This window comes from Hyperoodon ampullatus, assembly GCF_949752795.1.
Source record: "Hyperoodon ampullatus genome assembly, chromosome: 7".
Taxonomy (NCBI): Eukaryota; Metazoa; Chordata; class Mammalia; order Artiodactyla; family Ziphiidae; genus Hyperoodon; species Hyperoodon ampullatus.
In genome coordinates, this window is record NC_136920.1 from 12,399,358 (window position 1) to 12,418,176 (window position 18,819).

Below are 18,819 nucleotides of genomic sequence, written 5' to 3' on the forward strand. Positions count from 1 at the left end.
GCCCATTCTGACTGGTGTGAGGTGGTACCTCATTGTAGTTTTTTGTTTTGTTTTGTTTTTTAAATTAATTAATTTATTTTTGGCTGTGTTGGGTCTTTGTTGCTCAGCACAGGCTTTCTCTAGTTGTGGCAAGTGGGGGGCTACTCTTCCTTGCGGTGCGCAGACTTCTCATTGCAGTGGCTTATCTTGTTGTGGAGCACGGGCTCTAGGTGCAGGGGCCTCAGTAGTTGTGGCATGTGGGCTCAGTAGTTGTGGCTCAGGGGCTCTAGAGCACAGGCTCAGTAGTTGTGGCGCACAGGATTAGTTGCTCCATGGCACGTGGGATCCTCCCAGAGCAGGGCTCGAACCCGTGTCCCCTGCACTGACAGGCAGATTCGTAACCACTGTGCCACCAGGGAAGCCCCCTTCATTGTAGTTTTGATTTGCATTTCTCTGAGATTAGTGATGTTGAGCATCTTTTCATATGCCCATTGGCCATTTGTACACAGCCTCTTTTTTTTTACTACGGGGTATTCTAAGGAGCTCTACTGTTCCATCATAGTGATGCCTCCAGGGAGAGTCTTTCATGGCTGCTAGGGCTCTTGAATAATGAATAATAACTCTTCACTGAGTAGTTGTGTCTAGGGCCTAATAACCAAGCTCGAAAAGTGGTGAGCTTTAACTCAAAGCCAAATCGCAAAGCTCTGACTTGGGTCCACTTTGCGTGTCTGCTGGAGAACAAACACCTGGGCTTTGTGACTGCTCTTTCTGGTAGGCCCAGAGTTTTTTGGAAATTTGCCTGACTGGGCCACCGTCGCCCCTACGCGGCCTACACAAACATCATTTGGCCCCAGGACAGTGGCTGGTGGCACCATAGGGGTGTGGAGACTTCAGTGTGTCCAAGAGGCTGTGTAGCAGCTCGTGGAGAAGCCCAGCAGGGGCTGGGACAGGGGATCTCTTCAAACCTCACGTGCCCCGCAAAAAAATGCTCCAGCTGGCCAGACCCTTCCTTGCCTTTTGGATACTTCCCCCTCCCCCTGCCTAAACCCAAAGCCCTGACAGTGGCCCCTTGGCAGCTCAGGAATGTCAAGTAGTCCCTCTCTCTTTCCAAGTAGCCTGAGGGGCCTCGCTGCCCTGATGGGGGTTTGGAGACAATGGAATCCCTAGTTTCCCCAGGGCCCCTGACTCCAGGCAAGTTGCCAGCCCCACTGGTTTGAAGCCCAGAGAGGCTATGGAAGTCCCTAAGGCCTGCAGAGAAATGTGGGAAGCTGCTGGTTGGGCTCTGGGGAGGAGACATAGTTTGGGCTTTTAGCCACTCAACTCCAGGTAGCAGGAGGGTTCAGCCGTCTCTCTCCCCCTGTTGGGATGAAGTAGCTGGAGGCAATGGCCTGGCCCTGAGCCCTGTCCTTGCTTTACCTCCAAGGGGATCCTATGAGGGCCTTCATCTGCCTCATCTCTCTGGGGGCAGCTGGGGCAAGTGAAGGTTCTAACCCACTCAATTCCCCACTACCTCACATGAGCTGACACCAGGCTGGGGCCCAGGGAACGGGTCAGGTGTCAGCAACTGACCACTGATGGCTGCTGAAGACAGGGTGAGGGCCACGCCTCCTCCATCTTTGTGCCCGTGTGTGAACGTGGTGGGGGCAGGGGCATCTGCCGTCACCTCCAGCCTTAGCTGCCAACCACATTCCTCTATCCCCACACATGCTCAGGGAGGGGGTTTGAGGATGCCTCAGTGGAGAGGGCTCAGGCCGCCCTTGGCTGTGCTGGCGACAAGGCCTTACTGGTTGTCCTGGCAACCGAATGCAGGTGCTCCTGGTACCAAGGAGAACCCACAGGACCCCTCAAGCCCTTCTTTGGATCCTGCCCAACCTGTCCCACAAATATTAGTGACAATGATTTCCTACAAAGTGTTAAACGAAAATAAAATTTTAGCACATCAGAGAACTGTACTTAGGGTTCTCAAAGTGTGTTCCCCAAACCAGGACATCCGCATCACCACATCAGCATCACCTGGGAACTTGTTAAAACACAATTCTCTGCCCCCAAAGCAGACCTGCTGAGTCCCACTCCGGGGATGAGCCCAGCAGTCAGTGTCTTGACAGGCCCTCTGATGATTCTGACGTGCACTCAAGTTTGCCACTTCCTGCCCTGTAGCATAACCTTAGCCTGATTTCATTCGGGTTAGGTGTGAATTCTTAACTTTTAGGAACACGTACCTTTGTCTCAAAAAAACTACAAAGTGTAGGGGAGCAACCTACACGCTCAGAAGGAATTTAAGTAAAAAATAGGCAAGGGTACCGTACCGAGCAAGCCAGCCAGTAGAGCAACCACATCCGGTGAATGACAGCACCCCACTCCCCACTCTGGCGCCCCTGCTCCCCTTCTGCCCCAGTGGCCATCCCCAGGCGTCACCGACCCTGCAGCTCCAAAGGCAGGAAACCCACCGACTTCCATAGATGGTCCGGGGCGGGGGCGGGGGGAGGGCGGTCAGGCCAGTAACCTCAGCCCCGATGGAGGGGCCTCGCTGAGCCGATTCTGGGGACCCATGGTCTGAGAGCTGTATACGGTCACCCTTCGGTAGTGTCCCCACCTCTGAGCGCTCAGGGTTTAACGTTCTAGGAGGCGCAGCGGGAAGCCCATTCTTCGCAGACTCTTGTTCTGGGCCCCACTGGGCGCGGACCGGACCCCCGAGGGCGCGGCCGACGCCGGCTGTGGGCTTTCCGCCCCTCCGGCCCCACCCCGCCCGCGCCCTGCCGAGCGCAAGCCGGGCTGCGGACGGTGCCCCCCGCAGGCCAGGGTGTGGTGGCCGCGGAGCCTCGCGGGCGGGGCACGCCAGCCTCGACACGGCCCTCCCCGCCAGCCCCGCCAGAGCGCGGCGTAGCCAATGGGGGCCAAGGCGCTGCGCAGGGATTGGGGCGGACACGGGGCGGCGGCAGGGGCCGGGGTGCGGGGAGGGGCGAGGCGAGCGCTGTCAGCGCGATTATAAGGGAGTGAAAAGTTGCCGGCAGACAGCCCGGCGCACGCTCGTACGGCGGCCGCAGCGGCAGGGCGGGGCCGCGGAGCAGCGGGTGGCGGCGGCGGAGGTCTTTGAACGCGGCCTCGCTCCTCAAGGGGTCTCGCTCGGCGAGGTCCCGGCTTCGCGAGGACTTTTGCACGCAGCCATGGGCGGCGTCGGGAAGCCCGGAGGGGGACCTGCGCAGCTGGGGGCGCCGCTGCCCACCTTCCGCTGGGAGCAGATCCGCCCGCACAACCTGCCAGGCGACAAGTGGCTGGTCATCGAGCGTCGCGTCTACGACATCAGCCGCTGGGCACAGCGGCACCCGGGGGGCAGCCGCCTCATCGGCCACCACGGCGCCGAGGACGCCACGGTAAGGCCGCCCACCGCTGGCGGGGTAGAGCCCAGCGCTCGCTGGGGCCTGCTTGTGGGCACCGTGCCCTGCTCCACCGGCGGGGCCTTAGCATCCTTCCTACTCTCGCTGACCTTTGACCTCCCGGCCGGGGACCCAGAGTTGGGATGTACTAGCCGGGGCCTGATGTGGAGTAAGGAGACAACATCAGCATGGAGGACCCATACCCCCGGCAGTGGACCAGGGCTGGGCTGGAGCAGGTCTGTGCGGGAGGAGGGGGCTGTCAGAGGTGGGTGTGTCATGGCAGAAAGCGCTGGCCCTTGGTGGGGGGGCTCCCTGATGCTCTGAGGTTCCTCCTCTCAGTGCTGGCGCTCCCAGACCAGGCTCTTCATGCTGAGCGCTTGCTGGATGCCAGAGGCAGGGCGGGTTCCCCAGGGGCTGGCAAGGATGTGCCATCAGAGGCTGGAGGCTGGGCAGCAAAACTTGAGCGAGGCCTAGAGGTCTGTGGCTTTCCCAAGAGCTGCTGTAAATGGCTCTGAGGAGCCGTGACTCACCTCTCCTGGGCTAACAGCTGCATGGGGGAGAATTTTTCTAGTCAGGCTGGGTGGGCCTCTTTGGGAAGCACATTCACCCCAGGAACAGGCTGGCCCCTGTGGACCCCAGCTTCCCCTTTCCAGCCATGTTCAGACATGTTTTGGTCAAGGAGGAATGTGCCCTGTCCAGTGGGACCATCTGGCAGAGCAGCATCAGGAGGAGACTCCTCACCAGCCCCTTTTCCCACAGTCCCCCATCTGGACAGTAGGACTTGGGGCCATGACACTCTGTCCTTGACCATCCAAAATTCTAGGCTGGTCACGCTGGGTACCAGGAAGGTCTTCAAGATTCCAGGGGATGAATCCCTAACTGGCGGAACTTTAGATAACAAAAGCGATTGTGTCCCGTCGCAGGAGGGGGTCAGTGCCCCTGTTGCCAGAAACATCTGCTCTCTGCCCACTGCCTTCTCCCATGGCTTGGGCAACCTTCCCGGGACTCTTTTAGGGGGAAAAAGTGTCTCTTCCTCACTCCCCTAGGAAGCTGAGAGGTTAGGGTCAGAAACCTCCTGAAACTCTAGAAGCTGACCGAGAAAGCCTTGTGGGTGGTGCTGAGCGGCCCGGCGGTGGCCACGGAGTTGGAGCTGACTGTGGGCCAGGGAGTGTGTGACCGTGTTAGGTCTGCACATGTGCGAACGAGGCATGTGTTTGTGTGCGTGGTTATACATGTGTGCGTTGCTGCCAGGGCGTGGGGGGCATGAGGTGCCACAGCCCCTCCCCCCTCAGCCTGGCTGAGCCCTGGCCACCCCTGCAGGATGCTGGGGGTGGCTACTCTGACCTTTTTTCAACCTCTGACCTGTCGGACGGGATGGAGGCTGGCAAGAGGAAGACGTTGGAGAATATTTACGAATCGTTTTTTCCTGCTTAGTGCCCAGGTCTGTGCTGGGGGCCTTCCCGTGTGGGAACCCCATTTAGCTCTAGACCCTGAGACCCCCCCCGTGACAGTTTTCTCACTGATTCATCGCCAGTAAGGTCTGTTTTCCCATTTCCATTAAAACACTCTATCCGTTCCCTGGGGCCAGGTCCCGGCTCTGCCATTGGAGGCTCTGAGGGACCTGGAGCCAGGCATGTCACTCCTCTGAACCTCAGTTTCCTCATCTGTAAAGTGGGGACAGCTGGGCCAGACAGTGAGCCGGCTGGGGGCGGGACTGTGCCTTCTCAACTCTGTGGCCCCAGAGCTGCCATGTAGTCGTTCCTGGTCAATGTATGTTGCCAGCTGATAAATGTGAGTGTGCCCTGCAGACTGTAGAGTGCAGTGGGCAGCCATGGCATAGCCACCTCTTTGCTGGGTGACCTTGTCTGGTTCATTCACGGCTGTAACAGGACATGATGTTAGACCATCTCTTAGCTTCCCCGAGGCCCCAAACACTGGGCTGGAGTTGCCAGAAATACCTGGTCTGTTCAGGCTAAAGGGGCTGTGAGGAGGCTGGGGTTGGGGGACCTCAGTCTTTGTCTGTGGTGGGCCCACAGGGCAGAGCAGGGATCAGATCACCCCAGTGCCCTGTGTGGTTCAGCCCAGACCCCAGGCACGCCATCCCCGGCCCTGGAACACAGGTGGGGGTGGGGCAGCCGTCTTGCCGGGCTCTGTTCCCGCAGCCACCTTTTAGCAGCCCCTGCCGCCCATCAGCTGTTCTCCTGTTCACGCCACAAAAGCCTTCCTGCCAGGAAATGCCCAGAGTTCCTGCACTGTGAAGTCAGTCTGTGGCCATCCTGGGATACAAAGCTGGGTACCCTGGGGAGAGTGCTCTGGGCCTTGGGCCAGGTTTGTCTAAGAGTCATAGGCGGCCTGAGACTAGTGGAGCCAGCCATGGAGGGGTGAGGCCCAGCCGCTGCTGGCCATGAGTTTACCAGGGCTGGGCGCCAAGCACCTACTATGTGCCAGGCTCCGAATTCAGTGCTTGATTTATAGATACTCCCTCTTTGAATCCTCACGATACCTCTATGGGACAGGTACTGTTACTGCTATTTCCATTTTACAGATGAGAAAACAGACTCAGAGAGGCAAAGTGACTTGAAATTAAATGATGGGTCTGGGATTTGAATCCACAGCCCATGCTCTTAACCACCTGCTCCACTGCCACTTAGCTGTTTATTTCATTCATTCATTCATTCTTCAATGATCAAATCATTAAATCCAACAGCAGATATGCAACGAGCATATCCTACATGCCAAACCCTGTTCTAACCTCTGAAGATACAGCTGTGGACAAAAAACGTGCTAGGAGGGACTTCCCTGGCAGTCCAGTGGTTAGGACTCCACTTTTCCGCTGCAGGGGGCATGGGTTCAATCCCTGGTCGGGGAACTAAGAATCCACATGCTGCGCAAAAAAAAAAAAAAAAAAAATCTGCTAGGAGGATGTTCCTTGGCAGAGGGACCAGCTAGGGCAAAGGCTCAGAGGTGGGACTGTACTCCGTGCATTTAAGGAACAGCAAGGCTATCAGCTATCAGCGTGGCTGGAGCACAGCAGTGAGGAGGGCAGGCAGTGTGGTCCAGAGGTAGCAGGGGAAGCAGGACTTTTGTTTTATTCTAAGGGGAGCGTGAAGGGCAGAGCAGGGAAGCCAGGGGAATCTGATATACATTTAAACAGATCCCTAATGAGGAGGGGGAAGGCAGAGCCTCCTAGGAGAAGGGGGAGGCATTAAGAGAAGAGATGGTGGGGACCTGTCCTCCCCAGAGGAGGCCACTTGGAAGAGGTGGCCATTCACCTGGGCCCTGGCATGCAGGTATGTCCAGGGCAGGGGGCAGGTGATGCTGTGGGCTCAGGCACACCAACAGGAACCATTAGGATTTAGCTCCGTGTGGTCTTGAGAAAACAAACTTCGGACGTAGTCCTAGTGTTAGCCCATTTTGCAGATGAGGAGACTGAGGTTGAATATGGGTGATTTGAAGGGACCTTCTTGGAACCCTCAAAGGGCAGGGCCTTTGTCCTTGGGCTTGGAGGGTGGGGTTTGTATCTGGGAGTTGGGGAGGGGCAGGTCTGGGCAGATCTGAGGCTCTGGAGCGAGGGTGGGGCCGGAGACGGGGCTGGCCAGGAACTCAGACGACCTGGCTCCAGAGCCGAGGAAGCGGTACTTACCACGCCAGCCAGCTGCCTTGAAAGCTGCCTAAGGGCCACTCCCCGTGAAGTGTGACCTCTCTGGGCTCTGTGGGTGTTTTCTGCAATGTCCCCACCCACCCAGGCCCCTGGTGGGGCGAGAGGGGGATGGCAGTGCCCTGGGGGAGGCGTCGGATCGTATGGTGCTGGGCAGGAGCTTGGGGAGCAAGGGTGGGGACGCTAGCATCCTAAGCACCCTGGCAGTCCCTCTGCATTTCCTCCCAAGGATGCCCAAGCAGCAGCCGTGGGTTTCTCAGGCAACAGCAGCGGGAAAGAGCCAGAGCTCAGTGGTGGAGAGAGGACCCGGGGCCAGAGGGCCTGGCCACTTCAGGCCACCGCTGGGTCAGTGACATCTGTGAGGCCAAGGGTGCTGGATGGAGGAACCACCACCACCACCACCACACCTGTCACCAGGGACACCAGGGGTGCTGGGAGAACATGGGCAACTTCCTGAGGACATCCGTCCTTGAGCTGGGCTCTGCTGCTCCAGCGGGAGTTGATGCTCATGTTCAGGGCTGTGTGCCCTTTGGCCTCAGTTTCCTCATCTATAAAATGGGGATACTGATAGTGCCTCCCCATTGGCCTCCTGTGAGGAGACCCAGGGAGAGGATGGGAAGGAGCATCTGACCTGGGCGTGAGATCCTGCTTTATCTTCCCACCCAGGAGAGGGAGGGAGGGAGGAAGAAACTCCTGGGTGTGTCCACACCCCCATCCTCACAACCCACTGCTGCCTCCTGAGCCGAGGTTAAGAGGAGCAGACCCAGATCACCTGAGCCCCCAGCATCCCTGCTTCCTTCCCTGCTCTACCCCCTTCCTGATCTGGACCATTCCAGATTCTTTGCAGAAGTGACCAGATGCCCCTACCTTATCTCTGGCGTGGAAGGATGCTGCCAGCCTCTCCTGTTTCCTAGCCTCAGGCTGACGCACCTCCACCCTCCTGCCTCAGGCCTGTGGGTGAGCTCCTTGCCCACTTATTCACACCTGCCATCCTGCCCCTGCTCTGTGCAGGGCTGAGGCCACCACTGTGAACAAGGGCCTGTCGCTGCCAACCGCAGCTTATGTTTAGAGACATCATTTTAATTCTAAAAGTTTCACCCAACTCTATTCCAAGAACTAGTGAGAGGCCTCAATTGCCACCCCCGTGGGGGAGGGTCAGAGAGTTTGCACCTATGCCCCTGGGAGGACGTTTCCAGGCGCATCAGGGGTGGGGCCTCCTGCAGTACACTGAAACTTGGTCAGTGCAGCCCCAGAAACACCAGGACCACCATCCTGACCCCCACAACCCGGTCTCCGAGGTCAGCCAGATCCTTGGCTACTCGGGATGGTGACCAGCCTCATGATGAGGGCCCCTTCCCCCAACCTAGGAGACCCACTGCCTCCCCTCTCACCAGGAGTGGCCACCCTGGGGCTACTGCCAAGTGGCCACAAGCACAGTTTTACAGTCAGACCAAGTTCTGGTCCAACCTCCATCAAATGGAGCTGTGTGACCTTGGGTAAGTGGCTCAACCTCTCTGAGTCTTCTGCCCAGCTCCTGAATCCTTAAGCAGAGGCCACAGAGGACCGAGTCACGTGGCCCCAGCCAATGTTCCAGAAAAAGCTGTTTGCTGAGGTTTTGGTCTGCGGCCAGGGACCCACCTTGTTGGTACTCAGACCACAAGAAGCATAGGCTCAGCAGTGCCCACCCAGCCCCAGGAACCCGAGCTGCTATCCGAGGACCTGCCACAGCCCCGCGCATTCCCACCCACCAACTGAAGGCTTGTCCACGAACTCTGGGATGTCCCTGCCCGGACCTGAGGGGCCTCACACCTTCCCTCCTCAGTGCAAAGGACATGCCTGGCTGGGGGTCCCTCGGGCAAGCCTGGCTCTGTCCTCCCTCAGGGCATTTCCAGGCCTGGCTTTGGGTGAATCAGGACCAAGGGAAAGGAGTTGGGGAGGGAGAGCTGCTCCCACAGCTCCTCAGCGTGGCCCTGGAGCATCTGGGGTCTGCCGGGCACTGGGGTGGCCCCAGAACAGACACAGAGGTCGTGAGACAGCAGGGCTGGGAGAGAGGAGAGCCTGGGGCCGTAGCCACAGTACACACATCTGCTCTGTGAGTTTGTGTGTGTGCCAGGTTGTGTCTGTCTGGGTGTTCTTGTGGCCTTGCCTGTGCGCGTATTCCCAAGCGTGTCTGGGAGCCTTAGTGGGTTGGTGGTGGTGTCTGCACGTGTGGAGGCGCATCCTTATGGCACTGCACTTCTGTGACACGTGTGCACCTCTGGTGTCACACGCTTAGCGAGCATGCCGTGTGCCTCTGTGTGCGTGTGGGCTCTGTGTGCCACCAAGGGGGTTTCCGAGAAAACGAGAGGTAATCAGAGTCAACGCTCGTTCAGCCTTAAAAAGGAAGGAAATTCTGGGCTTCCCTGGTGGCGCAGTGGTTGGGAGTCCGCCTGCCGATGCAGGGGACAGGGGTTCGTGCCCCGGTCTGGGAAGATCCCACATGCTGCAGAGCGGCTGGGCCCGTGAGCCATGGCGCTGAGCCTGCGCGTCTGGAGCCTGTGCTCCGCAAGGGGAGAGGCCACAACAGTGAGAGGCCCGCGTACCGCAAAAAAAAAAAAAAAAAAAAAAAAAAAAGGAAGGAAATTCTGACATGCCACACATGGATGAACCTTGAAGACATTATGCTAAGTGACAAGTCAGTCACAAAAGGACAAATACTGTATGATTCCTCTTCTGCGAGTCAATTCTTTTTTTTTTTTGGCCGCACCTCGAAGCAGGTGGGATCTTAGTTCCCTGACCAGGGGTGGAACCCGTGCCCGCTGCAGTGGGAACGCAGAGTCTTAACCACTGGACCGCCAAGGAAGTTTCTACAAGTCAATTCATAGAGACAGAAAGCAGCACGGTGGTTTCCAGAGGCCGGGGGAGGTGGAAATGGTGAGCTAGGGTTTCATGGGGACAGAGTTTCAATTGGGGAAGATGAAAAAGTTTTGGAGAGGGATGGCGGTGATGGTTGCCCAACAGTTTGAGTGCACTTAATGCCACTGAACTGTACACCTCAAAATGGTGACGATGGTCAATTTTATGTGTGTTTGACTATAATTAAAAAGAAAAAAACTGGGCTTCCCTGGTGGCGCAGTGGTTGATGCAGGGGATGCGGGTTTGTGCCCCGGTCCGGGAAGATCCCACATGCCGCGGAGCGGCTGGGTCCGTGAGCCATGGCCGCTGAGCCTGTGCGTCCGGAGCCTGTGCTCCGCAACGGGAGAGGCCACAGCAGTGAGAGGCCCACGTGCCGCAAAAAAAAAAAGAAAAAGAAAAAAACCTTAATGCTCTATAGTCCAGAGCGTGAAAGGCCCTGGGGGCACGCCCCTTTGATTTGCCCCCTGGATTTGCCTAGTTCCAGGCAGGAGAACAGACTTGCTCAGGGTCACAGTAAGCGGGGCCAACCAAGCACAAGAGCAGCCTTCCTCTTAGCTCCCCAGTAGGCCAGCGCCCGGGCAGCTTCCTGTGGGGCCAGCCTCCCCTCCCCCCCGCTCCCAGGGGTGCTGCCCCTCCATCAAGGCTCTTCCCTGGTGAGGGTGAGGTCTGTACCTATACAACCCCTTCCCCTATTATGAGCTCCAGGGAGGGGCCCCAAGTCAGCCTTCCCAAGGGCCTAGGTTATCCCAGAAGCTACATCCTCTGAGCCCCCAGGTCCTCAGACTGCCCTGGGCCAGTGAGAGAGCAGGTAGCAAGAAAGGGGACCCCTTGGGTGAATCCTGCAGGGGTGGCCTCTAGGTGGGAGCTGGAGGGGCCTGAGGTGTTTCTGTCCCCGGGGATGGGACGGTGTGGGATGTCCTGAAGTGAGTGCAGGGGCCCTGCTGTTTTAACACCCACCAGGCACTGCTAGGCTCATTAGCAGCCAGCAGTCACCTTCCCTGGCCCAAGGGGACCCGCCACTACTCCAGGCACTGCTTCCACTGTTCAGGCTGCTGGCCGGTCGGGGGTTGGCTCGCTCACAGAGAGCCTCTGAAAGTGCAAAGATAAAAATTGGTTGAAGAGCTGTGAACAACAGTGAGCCAGTGACACCAGTGCTAGATCAGGAAGACTGAGTGAGTCCCAGGTGTGAAGTTCAAGTTTACTCACGCTTCAGAACTGCCCGGTGCTAGAGGTGGGGGTCACTTCCAGACCGGTCCCTTTCCACAGCGCTTTATCTTTCCTGGGGTCGCTCTCTTCCTCCAACCCCTTCTCCTGCTTTGCACCCCGCCCCCATAACAGAGAATCACAGGAATGTTAGATTGTTTATTTAACTTGCTGTTTAAAAAACTTATATTTTCCACTCCTGCTTTTAAAATCAAATGAGTTTAACTGTTTGAGCATCTTCGGGCTCTGTGGTCCTCAACTGATTTTTTTTCTCCCGGTGGCCCAGTGGTCGTCAATTACAAGTTTCCTCCCCCACATTTTACCCACTGCTTGTGTTTGTGAAAGCCGATTAATCTGATGTTTGTGACCCAGTAGAAAAGCATATGATTTCCAGAAAGCTTTCCAGTGATCTTTTTGGAAAAGTCAAACCCTTTCAGGAAAGGAATCAGAGTCTTCCAGGGAGAAGTTTCTGTAAATCCTGATTTTTGTTTTTTATTAATTAATTAATTTATTTATTTTTGGCTGTGTTGGGTCTTCGTTGTTGCGCCCGGGCTTTCTCTAGTTGCAGCGAGCGGGGGCTACTCTTCGTTGCGGTGCGCGGGCTTCTCATTGTGGTGGCTTCTCTTGTTGCGGAGCACAGGCTCTAGGTGTGCGGGCTTCAGTAGTTGTGGCTCGCGGGCTCTAGAGCGCAGGCTCAGTAGTTGTGGTGCACGGGCTTAGTTGCTCCGTGGCACGTGGGATCTTCCCGGACCAGGGCTCGAACCTGTGTCCCCTGCATTGGCAGGCGGATTCTTAAGCACTGCGCCACCAGGGAAGTCCCCATCCAGACTTTTTTAAAAAATATTTATTTATTTATTTATTATTGTGGCTGCGCCGGGTCTTAGTTGCAGCACGCGGGCTCTTAGTTGCGCCATGCGTGTGGGATCTAGTTCCTTCAACCAGGGATCGATCCCAGGCCCCCTGCATTGGGAGCATGGAGTGTTACCCACTGGACCACCAGGGAAGTCCCCTGTAAATCCAGATTTTAAAATACCCAACCAAATTTGGGGAAGGGCCCCATGGTGGCGTGAAACAGCTGGAGCCTGGCAGGCGAGGGATGTCTGTTGGGGCACCCAAGGCCTGGGGAGGACCAGGGAGGGCTCACAGGCAAGGCTGACCCGTGTGGTCCTATTTCTGTGACTGCTGAAAAACCAGCTGCCTGCCTGCCTGCCTGTCTGTCTGTCTGCTCTGCCCTTCCATCAACAGCCCTTCCACTTAGTCTCTGCCTGCTGCCTCTGGGTGCTACTCCAGCGGTCTGTCTGTCCACCTGACTGTCTACTCTCCTTCAGGATGCCTTCCACGCCTTCCACCAGGACCTCAATTTTGTGCGCAAGTTCCTGCAGCCCCTGCTGATTGGAGAGCTGGCCCCGGAGGAGCCCAGCCAGGATGGACCCCAGAATGTGAGCAGGGCCCTGGTGGAGGCTAAGCCCCCAGTGGGGGGCTGGAGGGGATGGAAGGCATTGCCAGTAGCAGCTTCATTCGAATTTTCCCAAGGGGCCCTGGGGCCAAGGCTGGGTCTGCCATCCCTTCCTGGGCAGACAGTTGTATGCACAGCTGTAGGGACACCTGCGCCAGCGTTTGCTGGGGGACCCCAGGCAAGCCCCTTCCCTGCTCTGGGCCCTACATCCCCGTCTATGATGAGGATTTTTATGAGCTGCACACTCGGGGTTTTCCCTGCTTCTCAGGTACCCCACACCTTTTGTGGGTGGCGGAGGAGCCTTTGCCGCCAGCCAGCAACCCAGCTCACACCCCAGGCTGGGCACTCTCATCCCTCCATCCCCTTCGGCCACAGACCCACTGGGTCTGACACTGGGAGGAGTGGTTGTTGGGGGGCTTCCGGGGACGCCTGGGGCCTCCCTCGCTTCCTCGGCTGACCAGCCGTGCCGCTGTGGCAGGCCCAGCTGATCGAGGACTTCCGAGCCCTGCGCCAGGCGGTCGAGGACATGAAGCTGTTTGAGGCCAAGCCCACCTTCTTCGCGTTCCTGCTGGGCCACATCCTGGCCATGGAGGTGCTCGCCTGGCTCATCATCTACCTCCTCGGCCCCGGCTGGGTGCCCAGCACCCTCGCCGCCCTCATCCTGGCCATCTCCCAGGTGACCCCAGCACTATCTTGCAGCCACCTAAACTGACCAACAGACACAGGGCCTGGCACACATGGACACTCGGGACATATTTGCTGAATGAATGAATGAATGAATGACCAGTCCCGTAAGTGTGTATCTGTGGGTCAAGCTGCAGTTTAAATATGCGAAGGAAGCTCTTTACTTAATAAGCCCAGAGGGAGCCCACGGCTGGGAGCTGGACGGCTGCCGCCTACAGCTCCATGACAGACCCACAGCTCCTGGACCTCCCGAGGAAACTGGCCTGCTAGGGTCTAGAGTGGAGTGCCATCGTTGGGGGTGCCCTGTGAGCTGGGAGGGCTGGCCGGTGCCCAGGGCTGGGCCCCAGGCGGCTCCCTGCCTCAGCTCCTGACCCTGCGTCTCCCCAGGCCCAGAGCTGGTGTCTGCAGCACGACCTGGGCCACACCTCCATCTTCAGGAAGTCCCGGTGGAACCACGTGGCCCAGCAGTTTGTGATGGGGCAGCTGAAGGTGAGGCTGGGGGCGGGTGGTGGGCAGCCAGGAGCTTAGTGCGGGGGCTGCACTGGGTCTGCGCAAGTGTGCGGTTGCCATGGAGAGGGGGGCGCGGCCTGGCCCCACTCCTGAGAGCCCCCTCCCCTGCAGGGCTTCTCTGCCCACTGGTGGAACTTCCGCCACTTCCAGCACCACGCCAAGCCCAACATCTTCCACAAGGACCCGGATGTGACCGTGGCGCCCATCTTCCTTCTGGGGGAGTCGTCTGTCGAGGTGCATGGGGGACACGCTCGGGCTGGGCCTGCAGCAGAGGGGAACTGGTAGTCCCTGAACCCCCTGCTGTGGCCCAGCCCCTGACCCAGCCCCCGACTGTAGCTCCAGGCTGAGCCCCTGCTCTGGGGGTACCCCTTCCCCCTTCCCCAGTTGGCTAGAATCCAGAGTTGCCTTGGCCCTTGGGCCCCAGCCAGCCCCCTTACCCTGCCTGGGACAAGGAGGACCTGGAGAGCCGCCCTCCCCAACGGCTGCCTGTCCCCACAGTACGGCAAGAAGAAGCGCAGATACTTACCCTACAACCACCAGCACCTGTACTTCTTCCTGAGTGAGTGTCCGCTTGCCCCCCTGGGGGTGGGAGCCATGCCGGGGCCTGCACGGTCCACCTGACGGCTTCCAGCCCCCTCAGCACGGCACCTGCAGGTCTCTCCCGGCCTCTCTCCGGTCGCCCTAGCCTGCAGCCCAAGCCCACTTCCATCGCCAGGCTTTTGCCCCAGCAATTCCCTCTGCCTGGGGCACCTTCTGGCAGAAGGGAGCAACCACAGCCTTGCCTGGAGCTTTCAGAGTTCCTTCCTACCCTCACCTCAGGGCGATCCAGAGCTCTAGGGCAATCGTTGGGGCCACAAGGTGAGGAATAAAGGGCGCGGATGTATAAGGCTGGTGCCGACCTGCTGAAGGGGCACAGCAGGTGGCGGGGCGAGGACCAGCCTGGAGAGGCTCAGACACGGAGGGAATGAGTGAGGACCAGGCCTTGTGGGTGATGCGGGCTCATCCCAGCAGGATGGGACCAGCACCAAGTGCCGCTGGCCTTCCTGGAGGAGCAGAGCCCCGCCCCCCTCCCTGTGCCCCGCCCCACCCCTGAGCCCTCTCACGCCCCTCCTTGCAGTCGGCCCGCCGCTGCTCACCCTGGTGAACTTCGAGGTGGAAAACCTGGCGTACATGCTGGTGTGCATGCAGTGGACGGTGAGTGGGGGCCCTGCCCAGGTCCCCTGGGCGTACAGCTGTGGTGGCAGGAAGTGGGGCGTCAGGGGGCAGCCCCTCTCAACCAACGCAAACGGGTGTGCCTGTGATGGTGCGGTAGGCGTGTGCACCCGCGCAGGGGGAGTGAGTGTGTGCCTGTGTGTGGTTGCAGGGGGGAGCGGGTGTATGCACAGGGAGTGCTGTGGGTCTCTCACGGTGGGGTGTCCTCCCTGGGGCTAGGGATCCACTGGGCCCCCTCTGCCAGGCATTTGTCTTCCCGGGCAAGGCTTCCCTCAGCCTGCACCCCTGCACAACACCTTCACCTCCATGGTCAGCCCCCTGAGGCTGGTAGAGCAAGGATCCTATCCACTTACTTGGCTGAGACACCCAGGCCCAGAGAGGGGCGGTGACGTGCCCTTCGGAGGCACATCAAGCCGAAGGTGGATGACCCAGCTCCCTTCCCGGCTGCCTCGAGGCCTCTGCCCTCCTCCTCCCTCCTCTACAGGACTTGCTCTGGGCCGCCAGCTTCTACGCCCGCTTCCTCTTGTCCTACATTCCCTTCTACGGTGTTCCTGGGGCGCTGTTCCTTTTTGTGGCTGTCAGGTATGGCCAGGTTTGGCATGGCGGGGTATGGGGAGCTCACAGACAGGTGGCAGGGGCCCCTGACCACAGCCCTCCACGTCCCCATCTGCAGAATGGGGACAGTACTGTCTCCCTGGGTTGTTGAGTGGCAAGATCCTGGGGGTAGCAGGCCTCAGGGAAGCGGCCTGGCTCACAAGTGGCCCCGGGGGTGTCCCCCGTCTTGAGTAGGGCAACTCTGGGTTCAGCCTGGCAATGGCCCCTGCACCACTCAGCTGCTTTAAACACTAGCGGGGAGGGGTTGCCGCAATCCCGTAGTACAGATGGGAAGCTGAAGCCCAGGTCTGAGTGGTCAGCTGGACATGGGGTAGTGCCTGAGCCTCCCCTCACAGGGTCCTGGAGAGCCACTGGTTTGTGTGGATCACACAGATGAACCACATCCCCAAGGAGATCGGCCACGAGAAGCACCGGGACTGGGCCAGCTCTCAGGTGGGCAGCAGAGGCGAGGTCCATCCTGGGGGTGGGGGTGGGGTCCCAGCGGAGAGGCATGGGGGCACTGATGGGGCTGCCACGGGGTCGGGCTCCGTGCCAGCCCCCTCACTTGTGCCCCACCCACTCCTGGCAGCTGGCAGCCACCTGCAACGTGGAACCCTCTGTCTTCCTTGACTGGTTCAGCGGACACCTCAACTTCCAGATTGAGCACCAGTGAGCGCAGGCCCCAGGGGCCCACGGGGGTGGGAGTGAGGCCTGAGCCTCTCTGTCCAGTCTTCCCCCAGGGAGGCCGAGACGTGAGCCCTGGATTTCCTGGAGGGCCCGGGAGAGGTGGTGAGCGGGGCCCGGGGGGTGATGGGTGGGTGGGGGTGCCAGCACACGCTCTCCCCGCCCCCAGCCTCTTCCCCACGATGCCGAGGCACAACTACCGCAGGGTGGCCCCGCTGGTCAAGGCCCTGTGCGCCAAGCACGGCCTCAGCTACGAGGTGAAGCCCTTCCTCACCGCCCTGGTGGACATCATCGGGTAAGGGTTCTTTGCTCACGGTGGCTCCCTGGGGGCCCCTGCCCACCCTCGGCCTGGTCAGCCCCGTCCTGAGCACCCACCTGGCTCTCTGAGCTCACGTGGGCTCCTCTGTAGAAGCTGGCATCCAAGGCCTTTCCGATCAGCCTTTCTGCCCTCAGCCCGTGACCTCCCTTCCCAGTGTCCACCCACGTAGCCAGGGTTTAGGGAGCACCTACCATAGGCCCAGGCCCTGTCCTTTGTGCTACAGATACATCAGTGAGCAAAACAGGCTGACATCCCTGCCTTCCTGGAGCTGACATCCGAGCGGGGGAAACAGAAAAAAGGCAGTTAAAATAAGTAAATGACAGAAAATGTGAGAAGGGGAGAAGTGCTTCGGCAAAAAAGAAAACAAAACTACAAAACCTGAGGGTGGGGGCAGGAGAGGGACTGGGTGGTGCAGGCAGGGTTGCAGTTTTTAGTGGGGTGGCACGGTGGGTGGTATTAAGAAGGCAATGTGTGAGCAAGACAGGGAGGAGGGGAGAGGGCTGGCCATGGAGACATCTAGGGGAAGAAGATTTGGTGCAAGGGAATAGCCGTGCAAAGGCCCTGAGGCAGGAGTGTGCTAGGTGTGTGGGAGAGTCGCTGAGTGGAGGAGGGGCACGATTTTGGGAAGATGCTCTTGACTGTGGGAATGTCCTGATGGGGCAGAAAGAGCAGAGTGGGGGTTCCTGCAGCTGTCCAGGGATGACATGGCTTGGCCCTGATGGTAGCCTTGGCAGTGGGGAACAGAGGCCGGATTCTCAGCCAGAGCTTTTCCACCTCTGTGCCTTAGCACATGCTGTTCCCTTTACTCGGATGCCCTTCCTTCTATACTGGTGTTGGAACACCTACTTCTCCTTTTTTAAAAAAAAATTAATTAATTAATTTTTGGCGGTGTTGGGTCTTTGCTGCACGTGGGCTTCCTCTAGTTGCGGCGAGCGGGGGCTACTCTTCGTTGCAGTGCGCGGGCTTCTCATCGTGGTGGCTTCTGTTGTTGGCGATCACGGGCTCTAGGTGCGCGGTCTTCAGTAGTCATGGCTTGCGGGCTCTAGAGCGCCGGCTCAGTAGTTATGGTGCACTGGCTTAGTTGCTCGCGGCATGTGGGATCTTCCTGGACCAGGGCTCAAACCCGTGTCCCCTGCACTGGCAGGCGGATTCTTAACCACTGCGCCACCAGTCCTGCCTACTTCTCCTTCATGGCCCTTCCCAGCCCGATCCTTGGGGCCCCTGCCACTTGGCATGGCCCCTTTAGGACACCTGGCACAGGGTCTCCTAGCAAGTTCTTGATGTTTCTGGTTCCTCTGCCTGATGTCAGGCTCCTGGTGGGCAGATTCCAAGCCTTACAAATCTCTGGGTCGCGGGGCTCAGCAGGAGGAAGCAACAGAGAGAGCTGGGTGAGGGAGAGACAGGCCCACCCTGGTTCCTGCCTGGACTTGGCCTTGGCTGCCCCCCTCCCGACTCAGGGCTAGGTCCCGCTCCAGTTAATGAGCGTGTAGCCTCCTCTCCCAATCCTCCCCTCCAGCCCCACCCAGCTGCCTGCCCCAGGGGACAGGGACTCACGGGGAATGGGGACATCTCTACTCACACTCATCATCGTGGGGGGAGGGGGTTAATATTTGCACTTGAGTCCCTTACCTCTTCCTGCCCCCACCTCCCAGGTCCCTGAAGAAGTCTGGCAACATGTGGCTGGAAGCCTACCTCCACCAGTGAAGGCAGCGGCGCCCAGGGCCCCAGCGCCACCCAGCCACCCAGTTGGGCTCCCCCACCTGCCCCCACCTTGCCCTGCCTCAGCCTGAGGACCCTGCCCGCCGTCCTGGGCCCCCTCCCCGCCTGCTCCACGACCCTCAGGCCGTGGCTCTAGACCCCACGGGACCAGGGCTGGGGGCATGGTGTATAAAGCCACACGGTGAGCATGGCATGTTTTCCTAGCGCAAAAATTTAGGGAAAAAGGTTATTTTTATATAAAAACAAACCCAGATATATTATGGAGTAGAGTGTTGACTTTGCATGAATTTTGGAGCTGGAGTTCAGATCCTTGGGCCATCAGGGTCTTGGTGGGGCGAGGGCGTAGTGGTGGATGGTGGCTTTCCGCTCTGGGCCAGGGAGCTGGCATCTGCCTTGGGCTCAGATCACCTGAGGGCCTGGTGCCTTCCTGTTCTTCACCCACTCACCAGCAACCTTGGCAGATCACGCTGGGCTCACCTCACTTTACTCCTTTGCACAGTGGGACAGGGGCTGGCGGCAGACGGGGGCTCAG

General features: G+C 58.9%; 1 protein-coding gene across 1 annotated transcript; it reads left to right on the forward strand.

Annotated features, from left to right (window-relative positions):
• Positions 1 to 3,064: 3,064 nt before the first annotated feature.
• Positions 3,065 to 18,533, forward strand: FADS3 (fatty acid desaturase 3). The gene is made up of 12 exons (XM_079708808.1): positions 3,065 to 3,350; positions 12,438 to 12,548; positions 13,044 to 13,241; positions 13,637 to 13,738; positions 13,871 to 13,993; positions 14,258 to 14,318; positions 14,877 to 14,953; positions 15,456 to 15,553; positions 15,922 to 16,018; positions 16,155 to 16,234; positions 16,419 to 16,544; positions 18,221 to 18,533. The coding sequence occupies exons 1-12, from the start codon at positions 3,144 to 3,146 to the stop codon at positions 18,270 to 18,272; spliced, it is 1,332 nt and encodes a 443-aa protein (XP_079564934.1). The 5' UTR covers positions 3,065 to 3,143; the 3' UTR covers positions 18,273 to 18,533.
• Positions 18,534 to 18,819: the final 286 nt, after the last annotated feature.

Bases quoted from the DNA above. Each gene is read 5' to 3' on its own strand.
- FADS3 (XM_079708808.1), top strand. From the start codon at position 3,144: ATGGGCGGCGTCGGGAAGCCCGGAGGGGGACCTGCGCAGCTGGGGGCG. The intron at 12,549-13,043 runs GTGAGCAGGGCC...CCGCTGTGGCAG, and splicing joins GCCAGGATGGACCCCAGAAT to GCCCAGCTGATCGAGGACTT. The intron at 13,739-13,870 runs GTGAGGCTGGGG...CCTCCCCTGCAG, and splicing joins TTGTGATGGGGCAGCTGAAG to GGCTTCTCTGCCCACTGGTG.